Raw genomic sequence first — 18,835 nt, forward strand, 5'->3', positions numbered from 1 at the left:
AGGGGGCAGCCCCAGGTTCCCTGCTGTGTATTATATGGGGGTTGGGGAGAGCATCACAACAGCTTTCTGGGTTGCCAGGACAGGGGATGTGTAGGTCACTACCGTCTTTCCCCCTGCCTCCCTAACACACACTTGCACAACAGTGGCCAGGAACCTTTAGATCAGAGACCCAAGCTAGAGCTCTCACTGGTGAAACTTTGGCCCCAGGCCTCCAGAATTCCTCCTCCCAAACTCCTTCTTCCTGTTTAAGAGGCAAGAGTGCCCAGGTAGGGGCTTGAAGACAGGGATTCCACCCCCTCCCCGGGTGCAGGGCAGGCTGGCGACAGGACACCCCCTTTCAAACTGCCAAGGGGCAAAGGCCAGCTTTGGGCTGCCGCCTGGGGGATGAGGATCATTTCCGTTCTCTGTTCTCCTTCCTCCTCCACCACAAGGCCAGAAACCCTGGGCTAAACTTTCACACCTTAGAAGATTGCAAAAGGTTCTCCATGAGAAATTGTTAAAATGCAGATTCCTGGGCCGGCCTCTGAGATTCTGCTTCCCAAAGTTTGGAGGAGGGCCCAGAAATCTGAATTTAAAAAATTTTAAAGTGCCCAGCGATTTTGAGGCTGATGGTCTTGAACCACAATAGGGAACTCCAAGGGCCTTGAAGGCAACGATCCTTTGCCCCGCCCCACTAATCTCCCTTCCCATTTGGGGAGGAGAGGGGCCCACACTGAGACCACTGGGGCTGGATTGCCTCCCCCAGTATTTGGTGGGGCTGTGCTTTTGTGGGTTGTGATAAGCCGCAGTCAGAGGTTGGGATGGAAGGGCTGAAGACGACAGGCCAGGACCGGAGGGGTCAGCGTCAGGCAGTCGGGAGGGACGGGCAGGGGAGGGGATACATTCGGGAGGAGGGGAAGGGGAGGGCTCACAGACTCCGGCCCCGGAAATCCGATCCCTTTAGGACCCAGAGGTGCCAGTCCCCCAGCGGCGGCGGCGAGAAGGGCAGCCGCTCGGTCTCGGGCAGCCGCCGCTCGGGCAGAGCCAGAGAAAGACCGAGGCTCGGGGCGCGGGGGGGAGGGAGGGAGGGAGGGTGGCGCGGCGGTGGAGCGGCCCGGGCCGGCGGAGCAGCCATGGGCGCCGGGGTGCCGGGCCCCCCGAGAGCCGAGGCCCCCGGCCGGGGTGGGGGACGCCCGGGCTGCCAGCCCTGCTGACACCGCCTCGGACGATGTGAGCCGGCGCCTCCGCCGCTGCTTCGCGGGCAGGGCGCGCGGTCCCACCGGCCCCGGCCGCCGCCGCTTTTCTAATTTGGGTGGGGGCGACCGTAGCAGGCCGCTCGGGCTCTGAAAGAGGGGCTGGCTGTCTGTGGCAGCTGGATTGGGGGAGGCGACCCACACAGGGCGCTCGGAGATTCCCCCCCCTTTTTTTTAAGCGGGGTTAACTGTTTTTGGCAGCTTGGTTTGGGGGGAGCCTAAAAAAGGCCTTCCGGGGTTTCTTTTCTCGGGGGGAGGGGGCGGTGGTCCCGACTTGGCCAGCCGCCTGTTGGAGGGGGGGAGCGGGAAGCGAGGGGATGCGCCCCCGTCTCCCCCCACCATGATGAAGACGGAGCCGCGGGGGCCCGGGGGTCCCCTCCGGAGCGCCTCCCCGCACCGCAGCGCCTACGAGGCGGGCATCCAGGCGCTGAAGCCGCCCGACGCGCCCGGGCCCGACGAGGCGCCCAAGGCGGCCCACCACAAGAAATATGGCTCCAACGTCCACCGCATCAAAAGTATGTTCCTGCAGATGGGCACGACGGCGGGGCCGCCGGGCGAGGCGGGCGGCGGCGCGGGCCCCACCGAGGCCCCGCGGGCGCCCGAGCGCGGCGTGCGCCTGTCGCTGCCGCGGGCCAGCAGCCTGAACGAGAACGTGGACCACAGCGCCCTGCTCAAGCTGGGCACCAGCGTGTCGGAGCGCGTGAGCCGCTTCGACTCCAAGCCCGCGCCCTCGGCGCAGCCCGCGCCGCCGCCGCACCCGCCGTCCCGGCTGCAGGAGACGCGGAAGCTGTTCGAACGGAGCGTCCCGGCGGCCGCGGGCGGCGACAAGGAGGCCGTGGCGCGGCGGCTGCTGAGGCAGGAGCGCGCCGGCCTGCAGGACCGGAAGCTGGACGTCGTGGTGCGCTTCAACGGCAGCACCGAGGCGCTGGACAAGCTGGACGCCGACGCCGTGTCGCCGACGGTCAGCCAGCTCAGCGCCGTCTTCGAGAAGGCCGACTCGAGGACCGGCCTCCACCGTGGGCCGGGGCTCCCCAGGGCCGCGGCCGCCGGGGCTCCCCAGGTCAACTCGAAGCTGGTCAGTAAGCGGTCCCGGGTGTTCCAGCCGCCGCCGCCGCCGCCCGCCCCGTCGGGGGATGCGCCGGCCGAGAAGGAACGCGGCCCTGGAGGGCAGCAGCCTCCGCAGCACCGAGTGGCCCCTGCCCGGCCGCCCCCCAAGCCCCGGGAGGTGCGCAAGATCAAGCCGGTGGAGGTGGAGGAGAGCGGGGAGTCTGAGGCCGAGGCGGCGCCCGGGGAGGTGATTCAGGCGGAGGTGACGGTCCACGCGGCCCTGGAGAATGGCAGCACCTTGGCAACCACTGCCAGCCCCGCGCCGGAGGAGCAGAAGGCCCAGGCGGCCCCCGAGGAGGCCACGGCGACCGTGGCGGCGCCTGAAAGAGGGGTAGGCAATGGCCGGGCCCCGGACGTGGCCCCGGAGGAGGCGGATGAGTCCAAGAAGGAGGACTTTTCGGAGGCAGACTTGGTGGACGTGAGCGCCTACAGTGGGCTGGGGGAGGACTCTGGGGGAAGTGCCCTGGAGGAGGACGACGAAGAAGACGAGGAGGATGGGGAGCCCCCCTACGAGCCCGAGTCGGGGTGCGTGGAGATCCCGGGGCTCTCGGAGGAAGAGGACCCGGCCCCGAGCCGGAAGATCCATTTCAGCACGGCGCCCATCCAAGTAAGTGAGCCCCCCTCCCCGCCCCCGCGCCGCCCCTGCCACGTGCACGCCGTCGCCCCCGCCTTGCCAGCCGGGTTTGGCAGGCTGAGTCAGCCCCTGCCACCCAGCCCCCTTCCCAGAAGTTACCACCCTGAGGGGGGCGTGGGGGAGTTCCAGCTGTTTGTCAGAGGGGGACGATTTTCAGGCCCGAGACGAGGGCGGCCTGCCCCGACCTGCCCTCAGGTTCCTCTGCCTGCTGCCTCGCCCTGGCTCCGCCGCACCCGCATCCCGGACACCTGCTTCCCCTTCCTCTCTCCCAGGCTCTCTTCCTCCAGAGGCTGCTTGAGGCTGGGGCTTGGGTGGTGGGAAGGTGTGTGTCTGTGTGTGTGTCCTCAGGAGACCCTCCCCACGTTGGTCCTTACTCCACTCCGGGGGGGGGGGCGGGAGTGGGGGAGCTTAGAAACACCCCCTGCGTTCCCCCTATAGAGGAGGGAGGAGCCAAGAACTTCCTAAAACGAAGGTGTAGGGGACCGCAACCCTCCTCCATCCTGTCTGTAGCCCCCACCCCAAGTTTGCAGAAGTGAAAGAGGGAAGCAGGTCTTTGAGGGTGAGCGGAGCTGGGGCCATGTGACTGGCGGTGGGGGAGAGGCCTGGTGCTGGGGCCCTGTTCCCTGGGGTCTGTGCTGGGCCAGCTGGGGAGGTGGAGGTGTTGGGTTCCGCAGGCAGCGGGCGCCTGGCCTGGCCCATGAGGGGGCTGGGCCTTGGGCAGGGCACAGAACAGAGGGGTGGGGCCGGGAAAGCCCCCAGGATGCTCGGCAGCTACCACATGCCTTTGCTCTTGGCTGCTCAGTAGGGCACACTCCCATGGCCTTGGCAAGCTCCAAGCGCTCTTGCCACATTCTCTGGGTGCCCTGAAAGACGGATGGGAGCTGCCGCCTTGGGGGTCTCTTCCGCCATCCGCACCACCACTCTTGGCGACTGGTCCGTGGCTTGTGCCAACGCCCTGAGATCCTCAGAACAGTGCCAGTGTGGGTGGTGGGGACATTCCCGGGGAGAATTAGGAGCCCTAGGTCACCCCTGCTTCCTGCCACCCTCCAATCTTGGCTGGCGCATCCAGCCTAGATGGCCCTTTCTCAGTGCCCCAGGCTCAGCTGTGCCCAGCACCGGGTCCGCTGCAGGAGGGTGTCCAGGCCCCAGACTCTCCTAGGCCTGGACCCTGCCTTTACCTCTCCCCAGCCAAGCCCTCGTCTGTCTGCTCAAAGTTTCCGTAACTGCTCCTGGACACTGAGGCCGCCCACGATTCCTCCCGGCCCTCCTGGAGTATCAGCGGCTGCCCCTCTCCCCCGCCCCCACCCCAGCCAAGGCCTGAAAGATGCTACTCCGCCAGGCCAGCCCTCCCCCTTCTGGGGCTGCGACCTTATAAGTCCTTCCTCCTCCCTCCCTGTCCTGAGGGCTACGGGATCCTGGACGGGATCCTGGACGGAATGGAGGATGAGGGAGTTTCTTGGGACCTGAAGAGGCAGGACCCCCCCCTCCCCCCCCTCCAAATCACCAGTTCTCTGAGCGGCCTGATCCAGAGATGGAGTTTGTTGGTCTTTCAGTCCTGGGCCTCTGACTGTCTATATTTGACACCTTACCCTGATTTTTGGGTAAAAAATAGCGCATGATTTGGAGCAGTGCTCCCTGGTCCCTGGTGACTCTTGCTCACACGAGTGCGGGAGCCAGTGGTCCGTGGTGCCGCCTTGGCGTGTCTGACTTTTGACCTCGCTGGGGATTTCCTCCTCCCCACCCTGGACAGTGGGTTCCAGTTTTTCCCCCTCCCTGCCCCCACCCTGCATTGACACTGATTCCCGGGTCTGGTGCCCTGCGAATGACCCAGTTGTTGCCTTTGTGGAGGCTTCTGCTGAGGACAGAGAGCCCAATTCCATGTTGTCACTTGGGGCAGGGGACAGGGCCCAAGCCACTGATCGGCTGGGCACGTCATGGTGGGCAATGTGAGGGGCGGTCTGGGGCCTCTGAGCCCGAGGCCTGGGTTTCCTGCAGGGGGCAGGATTTGATCAGCTGAGAAGAGCGGGGAGGGCAAAGCCCGGGGCAGGCTGGGAGGGTGTTTTGGAGGTCACAGTGTGTTCACTGCCTCACACACACGCATCGGGGAGGGCACCACAAAGACTGAGGGATGAAGGGACGCTGTCCCTTGGAGCAGAAGGTGAGGGGCAGGGGACTCAGATGCAAAAGTGGGCCAAAGCCGATTTGCCAAGCCCAGGGCATGAGTGCAAGGGGGGGACAGAGTCACAGGTGACCCACCCACCAAGGCCCAGCTGGGTGCAGTCTCATCCTGCCCTGCCACTGGCTGACCCAGGTGACCTTGGCAGCAGACCTGGCACCTTATGCTGTGTGCAAACTGGATGGCGCATCCCTCCAGGGGCTCGGAGGCCAATGGCCAGATGTCAGGAGGGCAGTCCGACCACTGCCCGACTGACGACGAGCTCTAAGGGCCCGAGCTTGGTTTCTCTGATGTAGTGAAATCGAGGGCAGTGAGTGAAGTGACCACATAGGCCCCTCCCAGCTGCACTTCTAATCCTGTGAAACCCCACCGTGGGAGCGAGGCTCTGGTGGGGGGGAGTGGAGGATGACACTGAGTGAGCCCAGACAAAGGCTGGGACACAAGTCTGCTGCCTGCCAGGGTGCCCATGGGCCTGCCCCTGGAGGAGAGGGGGCCCTGGCAGGGGCCTCGGGGGACACGGAGCTCCATTCCAGCTGCTCAGGCCTCAGGCCCAACCGTCTGATAGAGCTGCTCCCACCCTTTCTCGCCCCCGCTTGGCTCCAAGTGGTGCCAACCTGTCGCTGCAGGCCATGAAGCATGAACGCATCATGGTACCCCAAATGGTGCTCATTAACCTCCCACTGGGGGTACCCCCGCCTGGACCCAGAATTAGGCACTCCCACAGAGCCCCTGCCCTAGCCTCTCTGTTCTCTGGAGGAGGTTTGGAATTCCCCTTCTCACTGAGAGACACAGGAAGGGGACAGCAGAGGGGTAGAGGGGACAACAAGGTAGGGCTGGCCTTAGGGCCCCCATGCAGACTGGGTTCACTGGGGACAAAGTCAGAGAGGCTGCCACCTCCCTGAGCTCCTTGCTTTCACCAGGGTCCTGGGCCTCTGGCCTGGGCCTTCTAGTGCACTGGGGATAAGGGGCACACCTCAGAGCTGCTTCTCGGGAGGGAAACTGAGGCCTGGTCATGCAGGCAAGGCCACGTGGGATTCATTCTCCCCCATCCACCTCCTGCCACCTGAGGGACACCTCAAGTGGAGGGCTGCCCTTTCTCCATGGGAGGGTGGAGGTGATCTTTTCTGCTTCCCTCCCCCACCCTGGCTTCAACTTCAGGTTCAGGTCAGCTGGGTCCTGGGTGCCCCCGTCTTCTTCTGTTCCTCTCTCTCTCCTCCTCCCTCCCCTGTCCCTGCGTCTCACACCCGCTCCCCCCTCTCTCCCCATCTGGCATCCTCCAGGATCTTCTCCATTCTTACTCCCCTCCTCCTCTGCCCCTCTACTCCTGCTCAGCCTGTTCTTTCCACTCTCCCGCCGTCTGTCTGGCTCTCTGGCTCCCTGTGTTTCTTTCTGCCCCAGTCTGTTGTTGGTCTGTCTCTGACCTGGAGGTCTGGCTTCCTGAGTTGGCTGGTTTCTCGAGGATTGCCCTTCCTTTCTTTCTACAGCAGCCATGCGCACGCCAGTTGGGGCTGTGGGGGAGAATAATGGTGTGGATGGGGCAACTGTGTCCCTTTCTCCGGGGCCCTGCGGGCTCGAGCAGCAGAAGGGCCTGCCGCCAGAGCTGGGGTCATGCTGGGGCTGGGGGAGGCCCGGAGCAGGAGAGGAACGCCGGCGGGCACCGGGCATCAGCCCTGCCCCTGCCTCTGATGAGCGGCCCCCCCGCAGGTGTTCAGTACCTACTCCAACGAGGACTACGACCGGCGCAATGAGGACGTGGACCCCATGGCCGCCTCGGCTGAGTATGAGCTGGAGAAGCGTGTGGAGAGGCTAGAGCTGTTCCCTGTGGAGCTGGAGAAGGGTGAGAAGCCGGGGGCCGGGGCCAGGCCGCAGGGGCGGCGGGGGCGGTGGTGGTGGTCGCCTCTCTGGCGCCAGCTCTGCCCTGGTCCCCCGTCAGTGCCCCCAGCCAAGCGACTGCAGCAGCCCCCGCCCCCCCTCCCCTGGGCCTGCCGTACCCTGTGCTCCTTCGGGTGCCAGGTCCCCAGGGCCACGCGCTGAAGGAGCCGTCCCAGCTCACTTACATGCTGCAATAGGTGCAGGGCAGGGAACGGGAGGGGCCGCTAGGACAGCACGTGGACTCAGGTCAGTGGGGTCCCCAAGGAAGTTATGCTGGCGTTGAGCTCTGAAGATGGGAATTCAGGGGAGCATGTGGGAAAGAGAGGAGAGGCTTGGCTACATTTTGATCACGAGGGCAAGAAGGGTATGCAGGGCCTAATAGACCATGTGGAGGACACTGTTCTCTAAGATGGATAGGAAACCATGGCAAGGCGTGGGAAAGGTATTCTAGAAGGACCACGTGAGGCTGTGCTAGGGGGAGAAGGGTCATAAGTGGATGGAGAGAGACCACAGTGTGGACAAGATGATGGCCATGTGGGAAGTGCATGTACTTGAGAGATCCTTGGGGGGTAGAATCTGCAGGATCTGGTGGTTATTTGGTTCTGGCTGAGACGGTGAGGGGGAGGGAGGAGTCCAGGCGACTCCCAGGCCCCATGAGGGAGTAGCAGACGGGAAGAGCCTGTTTGTGGGGGAAGATAAGAGTTTGGATGTCAGAGACCCATGAGACAGGAGGGGACAGCTGTGGAGAGAAGAGCAGGAGGTCTTGGGTCATGGAGACTCTAAGTATGGATGAGTCTGTGTAGAAAAGAAGACCACCCCCCCCATGCCTTTCCATCCCTCTGGATCCCTTATCTGTGTGTACAGTAGACTCTGGCCCCCCCAAGACGCCTGGACCCCCCTCAGCATGCCCTGCTGCTCATCGGTTCTTGTGAGGGGCAAAGGGCAGGGGGTGACCCAGGAGCTTCCCAGTTGGCTTGGCAAAGAGGGGGTAGACAGAACAGTGCCCCTTCCCCAGTTGTGGACCTCCCCTAAGCATGGGGACTGCTGCCTGAGGTCGGGCCGTGCCCTGGGGTGAGGTTGGGGGTGGGGTGTCTCTCACTCTGTCCCCTGCAAGCCCTGGCTGGGACGCCTCACCTCACCCCCACCTCCCAACACCAGCCTGTCCTGATTTTCTGCTCCACAGACTCCGAGGGCCTGGGCATCAGCATCATCGGCATGGGGGCCGGGGCGGACATGGGCCTGGAGAAGCTGGGCATCTTCGTGAAGACGGTGACCGAGGGTGGTGCGGCCCACCGGGACGGCAGGTACCCCCTCCCCCTCCCCCATCAGCTGTCAGCTGCAGGCCAGGCCACCGAGCCAGGATGGGCCCCTGTCTGTGTGGGGTTCAGGTGTTCGTGGAGCCTTACTGTGCCAGGTGCTGGTCCAGCGGGTACAGCAGTCAACAAACCCACTGGGAACCCTGCCCTCATGGCGCTTACATTCTTTGGGGGGTGGGGAGGGGGCTGCACGGAGGCATTGTATGTCCTGGTTTTGGGCGTGTGTGGGCTGTGGGAGGGAGAGCACAGCCGTGGAGTCTGTGTTCCTGGTGGATACATCTGAGCTTTTTTTTTTTTTTTTTTCCACTTAGCAAATATCGCTGGCTCTGTGGCAGGGCTGGAGTCAGGCCCTGGGGAGTCAGTGACGGCTTCCCTTGCCCTCGGGAAGCACGTGGTGTGCTGAGGCAGACAGACATCCAAGTGGACACGCAGCAAATGTGGGAAAAGCACAGGGTGGCATGAAGGCATAAAAAGCAGGACTTGCTCTCTCTGGATAGCAGGGAAGGCTTCCTGGAGGAAGTAATGTTGGAGCTAAGGCCTGAGGATGAGCCGGACTTAGTTAGGCTGAGGGAGTAGAATGTGCAAAAGGTTCCAGGAAGGGGACTGAAAGCCCGCAGGTATGGCTGGAGCCTAGAGAACAAGGGGGATGCGGGCGTGTGGTGTACCTGGGAGGAGACTGCTCCTTGTGTGAGCGCACGTGTGAGCGTGTGTACCTGTGTTTGGCCTCTGAGGCTGGAGGGGCCAGAAGGTTCAGGAGGGCCTCCTGGAGCCCTGGGCACCCAGCGACCCCTCCGTGGGCCACTCCACTGTGTATGTATCACAGGGGGGACGTGGGAAGGGCTTTGGGGCATCCCCAGCGTTGTTGTAAGTTGGCAGTTGATATCAGGGGAGGCTTGTGGTGGCACCTCCAAACCCAGACCCCCTCCATATGACAGAGATGAGTGGGTGTCCCTGTAGGGGCTGGGTGGCTTTAGGGTCATGTTGCTAGAGCTTCTGCCTGCTGTGGCCCAGGTGGCGTGGGGGGTGGACAAAAGGCCGGTGACAACCCGAGCTCTTTCACTTACCCTCCCCCCCCCAGTTTGGACTTCCAGAGCCGTTCCTGTGGTCCCCTGTTGGCTGTTGGCAGTGTGGGGAGTGTGTGCACGTGGGAGAGAGTGCCCACATGCACCAGGGGGTGAGCCGCTCACAATAGGCCATTTCCTCCACTTCCGCAGAGGAGCCCTGACAGAAGGCCTGGAGCATGCAGGGGGGTGGCAGTGGAGGAAGGAGGTGGCCAGGGGGCCTGCCATCCCCCTCGGCGGGCCAGGCTGGCCCACCCCCATCTCTGTCCTTCTGCGGTGGGGAACCAGGGCTTCTGCTGCCACACCCAGAACATGGTGGGGGCTGCGCCCGTCTCGGGGTGCAGCGAGCACAAGAGTATGCCATGGGGGTCTCAGGCATTTGGGAGAAAATCTTCAGACCCGTAAGAGGACCGTGTGTCACCTGTGCTTTGGGTGTGTGTGGTGGCCACGAACTCTGTGGGTGTCACACTACTCTGTCGGGTGTGATGGAGGAGGGGACGAGGGTGTGATTATCACACGAAGTGTGCTTGGTCCGGCCTGTCTGTGTCGGATTTGCTTGCCCAGGTCTCACTGCCCAGTGGTGGGTCCAGCTGATCCCTGACCCTCTGGCCCCATGCATTTCATGCAAGTAGACAAAGTACCAGGACCCAGTGGGGACTGAGCCTCAGGTTCTGATGGAGGGAGACCACCGCTACCTCCGCTCCAGTTCCCCTGTGACGGTGCCCTAACCAGTGTGGCCTCTCCCAGGATCCAAGTGAATGATCTCCTGGTGGAGGTGGATGGCACGAGTCTGGTTGGAGTCACCCAGAGCTTTGCGGCCTCCGTGCTCCGGAACACCAAGGGTCGCGTGCGGTAAGGGCCGGCAGGGCCCGGCTGGGTGGGGAGTGGGAATAGACGGGAGGCCTGGCCCTCATCCCGCCTCTCTGCCCGCCTGCCCACACCCAGATAAGGCTCTGGGTGGCTCACCTTATAGAGGAGCCTCCACGGCCTCCCTGACGGAAGGAATGGCTGTACCCATAGGCCTGCCCCACGCGCTGCCGGCCGCCGGCGCTCGGGCTCCAAGGCCCATGGCCTGCTGCGCCTCCAACCTGGCCTCCTTCCCCTGCCTGTCCGTGACTCAGTCACTGAAGAACCAAAACGTGCATGGAGAATGCCATCTAAATTGGGGTCCCCCCACCAGGCACTTCATCTTTCCCTCCTCACCAGCTGTGTAATCCCGGGAGGACTCCCCTCCCCGGCCCTGTCAATAGAGGGAATTGGGTTAGAGGCTCCTTCTGTCCCTCTCTGGCATAACATTCAGGGACCACTCCCTGCCCTCTCTAAAAGGGGCACTGCCCCCAGGAAAGGGTGGTGGAGAGAAACAGGATGTGGGTGGCCACGGAGAGGAGGGGCTAGTGCCTGGAAGTTCCACTATTTCCTCTCCATCCTAATCTCCACTCACCATCATCCCGCCCCTTCCTGAAGCCTGGGGGCTTGGAGCTCACCGGAGACACCCCTCCACAGGCCCATGGCAGGGCAGTGGGGAAGCAGGCTGCTGGGACGGGTCAGCTTCACCATTCCCCTGCCTCGTTTTCTCCCCTGTGGCGGAGGAAGAGCCCCCTGCCCTGGCAGCCCCTGAGCTCCTGTCCCCTGCAGCCCAGCTGGGGGTTTGGCTGACATCACCCCTCCCCCAAAACTGGCTGCGAGGGTTAGTGGGCCTTCTGGCTGTCCAGGGAAGGAAACCCAAGAAGGGCCCCCAGCTCCCCCCATTCATTATTAACACTCCACAGCCTCTGGACTCAGCCCTCTCATTTCACCTCCCTTGGGAGGGTCGGAGTGTGGAGAGGGGAGCACCAGCCGGGAGGATAATGGTATCACCCAGGTGAAGACAGAGGCAGGGGGATGACGCTCGTGCCCCTGCAGGTTTATGATTGGCCGGGAGCGGCCAGGCGAGCAGAGCGAGGTGGCCCAGCTAATTCAGCAGACCCTAGAACAGGAGCGATGGCAGCGAGAGATGATGGAGCAGAGATACGCCCAGTACGGGGAGGATGACGAGGAGGTAGGGACTCCCGGCCTGGCCGGCAGCAGCATCGCCCCCTGGTGGCTGGATGGAGCATCACACCCATCCTCTGCCTCGGCGCCTTTCCCAGGCCTCGTGAAGGAGGCCAGGGCACCTTTCCCTATCCTGGGGGCGTCCCCAGACTGAGGGAGGAGATGCAGACCCTTCCTTCAAAGAACCCTTAGTCTGATGGAGGAGTCACACTCTGTCTTCAGAGAGCCTTCCTGCTCCTACAAGGAAAATGCAGTTCCCTCCCGAGTCCCTGCTCTGAGAGGAAGGCATGGCCTCTACCCTCAGGGGACCTAATCTGAGGAAGGAGGTGGCTCCAGACCTCAGGGGATCCGCAGTGCGAGGGGAAAAGCACAGGCGGTTTCTTCAGGGGTCCCAGTCTCATGGGGGAACTACCAGGCTGTTGGGGGAAGACCTAGACCATGCCACCGGGGTGGCCCCAGCCCCCTGAGGCGTGACCCACAGCCCTGGGTAGCTCCCGGTCTGACACTGACAGGCTGTTGCCAGTCTAAGCCCTGCTCTTCGGGGCTCAGGGGGGCTGAGGTGGGCAGGGTGCACAGCCTCCCTGCTCCCTTCGCAGACAGGAGAATATGCCACCGACGAGGATGAGGAGCTGAGCCCCACGTTCCCGGGTGGCGAGATGGCCATCGAGGTGTTCGAGCTGGCGGAAAACGAGGATGCCTTGTCCCCTGTGGACATGGAGCCCGAGAAGCTGGTGCACAAGTTCAAGGAGGTGGGAAGAGGGGGTCCCTGGGGTGGCGGAGGGCAGAGGCAGGCCATGACTGCCTCCAGCCAGAGCTGAGCACCCGCCTCTCTGCCCCCACAGCTCCAGATCAAGCATGCTGTGACTGAGGCAGAGATCCAGCAGCTGAAAAGGAAGGTAAGAATGTGGCACGGGGAGGGGGGGAATGAGGGCTGGGGGGATGACCCCCCCACCTCTCACCTGCAGACACTGACACTTGTCACCCGCAGGCAGAATCAGAACAAGCTGCTCTGAGGCAGGGGAGCGTAGTGTTAAAAGCTTGAGCTCGGGACCCCTGTGTGCCACCGTCCACTTGCTGCCCTGTGCCTCAGTCCCCTCCCCTGTAGAATGGGATGATAATAGTGCCCACACTGTACGTTCCGTCGTGAGGATTAAATGAGACAAGGCATATAAAATCCTTAGCACAGCACCTGGCTCGTAAAAGGTGCTGAACAAAAAGTCGAGCTATTAGCTACTAGACCGAGTGACACCAGGTCACTCTAGATGTCGTCACATTGCTCCTGTCCCCCACCTGTCCTCTACAAACAGGCTCAGCAATCATTGTAAGCTACCCAGGGATATACGCACTGACACTGGACCCAGGCCTCCTCACCGGGCTGTCTGGAGTCACCCGCTCCGTGGTGACACGGAGACAGTGGGCCAGGCTTCACGTGACACGATACCCAGGGCAGCAGCCGGCTATGTAGCCTCCCGCTACGTTCGTCTGCCGGGAGACACACAGGCACAGCTCTCTCCCCGGAAGTGTCACAGGACATGTGCATTCTCGCGCTCCCCGACGGTGACACTTGCGACATACACAGACGCACACATACTCTCCACCGACACCCCTCGAGGCCCGTTCACCTTACGGGTCTGCACCGGGCCCCTGCTGGGCCTGGACAGTCGGTGTCCCAACTGCCACGGGGCTTCCGGTGTGGCGGGGAGAGGCGGCTCGTGGGGGCCGCGCGGCCACGGGACACCCACCTCACATGGAGAGAGAGGAGGTCACAGCTGAGCCTTGGGGGGCAGGCAGGGTTTAGTGACTGAGGCCGAGGAAGGGCGCCCCCCGGGGGCGAGAGGGTCGAGCCTGGAGGAGGCCCGCTGACTGTGGGTCCATTTCCGTGGGCACGGGGGTGGGAGGCTGAGCGGGCCTGCGGGGGTGGGGGTGGCGGCTGCGGCTGGCAGGGTCCCGACTCCCCACGAAGGACTCTGGCCTTGGTCCCGCGGCCACAGGGGGACTAGAAGGGGGAAAAGGTCACTGCCTACGCGGTGGAAGGACATGCGGGTGGGTAGGACTCGGAGGCTGGCAAAGCAGCCGTGCTGGTGGTGTCCTGGGAGGGGGGGAGATGGTGGCCCGGGTTGCCCTGAGTGCAGGCAGAGGGTAGGAGAGGAAGGGCGGGTTGGAGCTCATTTCTGAGGTCGAGATGACAGGCCACGCTCCCGGGTGGATGCAGAGCAGGAAGGGGCCGGGGGCCGGGGGGGCGGGGGGGGGGCACAAGTCAAAGGTCTGTTCAGGCTTTCAATTTGTAGACGCCGGTAGAGTGCCTTCCAAGCGCCCCGCACGGTTCCAGTCCCTGCAGTGCGCAGAGGCGGATTTGCTCCCTGCCCTCGCGCGGCTTAGTGTGCACGCTGGTGTCTGTCCCGTCATCAGCGGACACGGGGCTCTGCAGGAGAGTGCGGGCTCGCTGAGCTCCTGGAGCAGGGGGGTGCGGGAGCGGCTGCTGCTGGAGGGAATCCCAGGAGACTTCTCTGGGGACGCGATACACTGAGCAGAGAGCGGGGGGGGGGGGGGGGTGAGCTTGTGGGAAATAATGTGCCAACGGGGGAGGAGGTGGGGACGCTCTAAGCAGAGGGAACGGGGCAAGTCTGAGGGTCTGCAGGAAGGCCCTTGTGGCTGGGGCACAGACAGCAAGTGGCATCTGCAGCCACCGAGGTTGGAGGGGCAGGCAGGGGCTTGAGGCTGAGCGCTGGTGCGGCAGCGAGATCCTGGAAAGGAGGAATAGGTTTGTGCGGGTGGGGTCAGGTCTGGGGCCCGGTGCCTGTGAGGAGCGGGGAGACAAGGCGGGCGAGGAGCCAGGATTGCTGACGCCACAGATACAGGGACTGGGCTGCAGGACCAGAGCTGCAGAGGGGACAGAGGGCGATGGTGACGCTCCCCTGGCCTGCTCTTTCACATCTACCATCTTACTGGAGCCCCGTGAGCTTGGCAAGGCAGGGATCAGTCTCGTTTCACAGATGGGAGGACTGAGGCTTAAGGCGGAATTTGCCTCGCCCCAGGTCACAGAGTGAGTCACTGACTAACCTGGGCCTCTTGCCTGCTAGGAGCGTGGTACGGTGTGGGGGCCCTGGCTGGAGGCTCCGTGGCTGAGCCCCCACCTTTTCCCTCTCCAGCTTTCAGTTCTCAGGCTCAGCCAACAGGAGTTAGCAGCTGGGGGGGGGGGGGGGCAGTGGGCTCCGAATCTGCAGGAGTCATCCAGAGGCTGGCCCTGGTGCCAGGATTGGGGCGCTCCTCGGCTCCCTGTGGCCCCCACCAGTCCATGGCTGCTCCTTCCTCCCTCAGCTGCAGAGCCTAGAGCAGGAGAAGGGGCGGTGGCGGGTGGAGAAGGCCCAGCTGGAGCAGAGCGTGGAGGAGAACAAGGAGCGCATGGAGAAACTGGAGGGCTACTGGGGCGAGGCCCAGAGCTTGTGCCAGGCTGTGGACGAGCACCTGCGGGAGACCCAGGCCCAGTACCAGGCCCTGGAGCGCAAGTACAGCAAGGCCAAACGCCTCATCAAGGACTACCAGCAGAAGTACGTGGTCAGGGGGCTGGGAGTGGGGCTTCCTGGCCCGGGGAGGGCTGAGAGGCTGTTAGCGGCAGCTCTTCCCCTCCCCCTCCCCAAGCTGAGTAGGGAGGCAAGGAGCACAGAAGGTGGAGGGCCCCATGGTGGGGGTACCTGGGCTCAGAATGACTGGGCACTGGAGCCAGCAGTCAGGCCCCAGAGGTTTTGGGAAGAGCTGGGGCCTCCTGACTTAAGGGAGAGGGACAGAGCTGCCCAGGTGGGCCTAAGGACAGGGCTGAGGATCCTGAGACTCCTTGGATGGAAGTCAGACTACACACCCTTACCCACGGTCTGTCCCCTGCTGATCCCTAGGGAGATCGAGTTCCTGAAAAAGGAGACCGCACAGCGCCGGGTTCTGGAAGAGTCAGAGCTGGCTAGGAAGGAGGAGATGGATAAGCTCCTGGACAAGGTAGGCCCGAGGTGCCCTGGGGGCCGGTGCCTATAGAGGGGGCAGCAGATAAGCTCCCCTTCAGTACCTCCTCTGTGGATCCTGGAGGGAGAGAGGGAGTCATACTGCTGGCTCAGGGTCATGTCCCTATTAGGGGGTCAGAAGGGGCAGGGCCCACGCCTGGTATCCAGGCCTGACCCCCTCTCCCTTTTGTTTGCCAGATCTCAGAACTGGAAGGAAACCTGCAAACACTGAGGAATTCCAATTCTACTTAACAGGAATCATTCCTTGACCGGACAATAATTAATCCCCTCCCATTGTCCTCCCTCCCCTGTCCTCAATAATTCACCCCGCCCCCTACCAGCCTGGGGACAGGTGCCCCGACTTCCCCACCCTCCGCCCCGCCTCCCCCAGCTTCAGGGACCAGAGGGCCTGGGCAGACAGAGGTGGCTGGAAGGACGGCCTCCTTCTTGCCCTATGGGGCTGAGGCACAGAGGCCAAGGGATGCCGATGGTTGGCCTGGGTGGTGGATGGACACAAGGACCTGAGGACCATACTGCCAGACTTTACAACCTCCAGCCTTTGTCTCTGGACTGGAATGGGGCTGGGGGCTCTCCCAGCATCTCACCACCTGGAGGCTGCTCCCTGCCCACGGGGCTCCTAGGCGACCCCTGGGCCTCTTGACTTGAGATTCTACCTTCTTGGCCCTTTCCCTGTCCCCCATCATTGTGCTGTCTCTGTTGCATTCTGACCCTCCTGCTGGGAGGGGCTGCCTCCACACCTCCTCCCATCCTGGTCCCCCCACCCAGGAGGGACAGAGTCTACCCCTGAGCCTGGAGGCTGGGCCTGGCCCTGCACTGATTTCTCATGCATCCTTCAGGAAAAGGGGAGAGTCCAGGACACCTGGTCCCCAGCTCCCCCTTTCCTGGGGCAGCAGCCCTCAATTTTTCCTTGTGCCTCCCCACCCCCAGGTGCCAAATAGCCATAACCTCCTCCTGGAACTGTTCTGTGGCCTCTCTGGGCTCCAGGTTTCCTGGCCAAGCCTGGGAATGCCAGGGAAGAGAGGTCAGCTTAGGGGGCCTGGCTACAGAGCCCCTGGTCTTAGGCAAGGGGAACATTTCCCACTGGAGAGCCAGGCCCTGCCCTGGCCAGGGCCACACCTGGAAGCCTTGTACTAACATGGCAAATTCAGCCTCACTCCGCCCACACCCACAATTTTCCAAGGTTTTGACTGGAGGGCAAAATTTTACTACTACTCATCTTTTTGGAGACCAGGGCTGCCCTGCTGGCAGCCTGCTTTCTAAGTGAAATCCGCTCCGTTTCCCCACTTTAACCCCAAATTGGGGCTTGGACCAAGGGAGGTGAGGCCCGCCCCCCCCAGGTCCCCTCCCCTTTCAGGATCCATCTCTCATTTTGCCTCTTCCTCCTGTCCCTGCCCCAGACTGGATTTTTGTTCATTTTTTAAAAACAGACAGCCCCCATCACATCGTTTGGGCTTCTCGTCCCCTGTAAATAGACCACGCCATCGATCAGTATTTCTTGCCCCGCCCCCCCCGCCCCCAGACGTGCCCCTACCCCCTGAAAAAGCTGGCTGTCTCAGTGCCCGGGCCCACGCGCTTCGCCTCCTTCGCCGCCGCAGATGGAGGGGGCGGGGCCAGGTGGGCGGGGCCGCGGGGCGCTTCCGGTTTCTCGGGCCGGCACCGCCCCTGCCCCGCCCCCCCGCAGGACTGCGTCTCTGTATATAATATATATATGTATGTATTGTTCCCGGTTTTGTACGGACCATGCCCTCTGTCAGGTCGTCCCCATAAAAGCAGCCCCCAGAGCCTCGCTGCCTGGTTTCTTGATTCGTGGGGGAGGGACAGGGTTGTCGGCCGGTGCCCCGAGGTCCCCTCCTACCGGTGCTGCCTTCACTGTGAGGATCCTTCTCATGGGGATCCTATATTCCAGCTTCCAGCAAACTCCCTCTTTGCCACCATTTCCCCCATCAGCACCCATGCTTTTTTATCCATTCCTCTTGGGCAGGGCTCGGGTTTCTAGAGAGTTCCTTAGCCCCATCGCATTTCCTTTTTAGGAGGCCTCTGACAGAGTTCAGAGGATGGGTTAGATAAGTGAGGATAAGGCGAACCGCAGGTCCCTTCCCTGAGAAGTCTAACCTCATGGGGATACTCAGCCTGTACTCTCACAAGGCACCCTACCTGAGGTACCTGAAGGATCAAAGGTCTCCTGGGGGTGGGAGGTGACACGTCGGAGCAGCTTTGTGCCTGGGGTCCTAGAGAATCCGTCCTAGAAAATTTTAATAGCCCTAGCCCCTTGCTCTGTGCCAGGATGGTTGGGTGCTAACTCACCAGCTCTGATAGAATGGGTCTGGCAGTCCAGATGCCAGGGTTCTAAAGACAAGATTTGGTGAAGTCCCAGAGAGCGGAGAGAGCAGGGGGCAGTAGGACCAAGGCTCAGGCAGTCCCCGACACCAGCCTTGCCTTGCACTGGGTGCTGGTGTGTGCATGTGTGAGAGAACAGAAGCACAAGGCACTCGTGCAGGAGAGTGGCCTGGCCCCCAAGGGGATTGTCACATTCCCCTTTGCCCGAAGGAATGAAGTCCCAACATCAGGCTCTTTGTGGTCACTCTGATGGGTCGCTGACAGCACCTGAGATGACTGGCCTCTACCAGAACTCCAGGTGGCAGTCAGCACCTGAGACAGCCACTCCCTTGAGGATGGTTTTGTCACACAAGTCTCATGTCAAGCCAAATTCAGGCTTCCCACCCCTTCCTCTCAAAAATCTTAGTTCTACACCGCAGGGCCATAGAGCACCCATCCAGCCTGCCGTCCACTTGTGGGGCACCTGGAAACCTGGGGATAGTGACCATGCTTCTCAAGGCATCTTCCCTGGGTGGATCAACCTTGGGACGCTTCTGGGAAGAAAGATCCAAGTGGCTGAATCCCAAGATCAGAGACCACCAAACCACAAGGCCGCAGGTCATGGCTCCAGAGACAGAAGTCACTGAGGCCCTGCTTGGGAAACCTAGCCAAGAAATTCCAACAAGTGAAGTGGCCCGACCAACCTGGGTGGTTTGACTGGAGCTGTTTCTAGGGTGAGGTCCTGCTGCACCCCCCTCCCCATCTGTCCTGTGTATTATGTGAGGGGCCTGCACATCGTATATTCCAAAAGGTCCGCCAGGTGGTTCCCAGTGTCTAAGCCTGAGTATGTTGTACGGCGGGGGGGGTGGGGGTGTTATGTGTGGCTTTCCTTTGAATTTCTCAGGCCTAAGATGTGACATGACCATGAGCTATGTCCACGTTTGGGGCTATGTCAAGTGGCCAGGGGTAGGCCCATGTGAGGCTTGTCACCTCAGCCCTGCCCTGTCAAGGGCTCCGTTCTTAGGAGCTTGAGCAGGTTTACCAGAACCCCAGCACTTGCCATAGGAGAGGGAAACCAAA

The 18,835-nt window shown here is 62.5% G+C and overlaps 1 protein-coding gene across 1 annotated transcript; it reads left to right on the forward strand.

Moving 5' to 3' along the window:
• Window positions 1-1,127: 1,127 nt before the first annotated feature.
• On the forward strand, window positions 1,128-17,220 carry PPP1R9B (protein phosphatase 1 regulatory subunit 9B). The gene is made up of 10 exons (XM_036094712.2): window positions 1,128-2,946; window positions 6,854-6,986; window positions 8,205-8,325; window positions 10,146-10,250; window positions 11,301-11,436; window positions 12,026-12,178; window positions 12,272-12,325; window positions 14,748-14,977; window positions 15,320-15,416; window positions 15,617-17,220. The coding sequence occupies exons 1-10, from the start codon at window positions 1,573-1,575 to the stop codon at window positions 15,668-15,670; spliced, it is 2,457 nt and encodes an 818-aa protein (XP_035950605.2). The 5' UTR covers window positions 1,128-1,572; the 3' UTR covers window positions 15,671-17,220.
• Window positions 17,221-18,835: the final 1,615 nt, after the last annotated feature.

Source organism: Halichoerus grypus, chromosome 2 (genome assembly GCF_964656455.1).
Source record: "Halichoerus grypus chromosome 2, mHalGry1.hap1.1, whole genome shotgun sequence".
Taxonomy (NCBI): Eukaryota; Metazoa; Chordata; class Mammalia; order Carnivora; family Phocidae; genus Halichoerus; species Halichoerus grypus.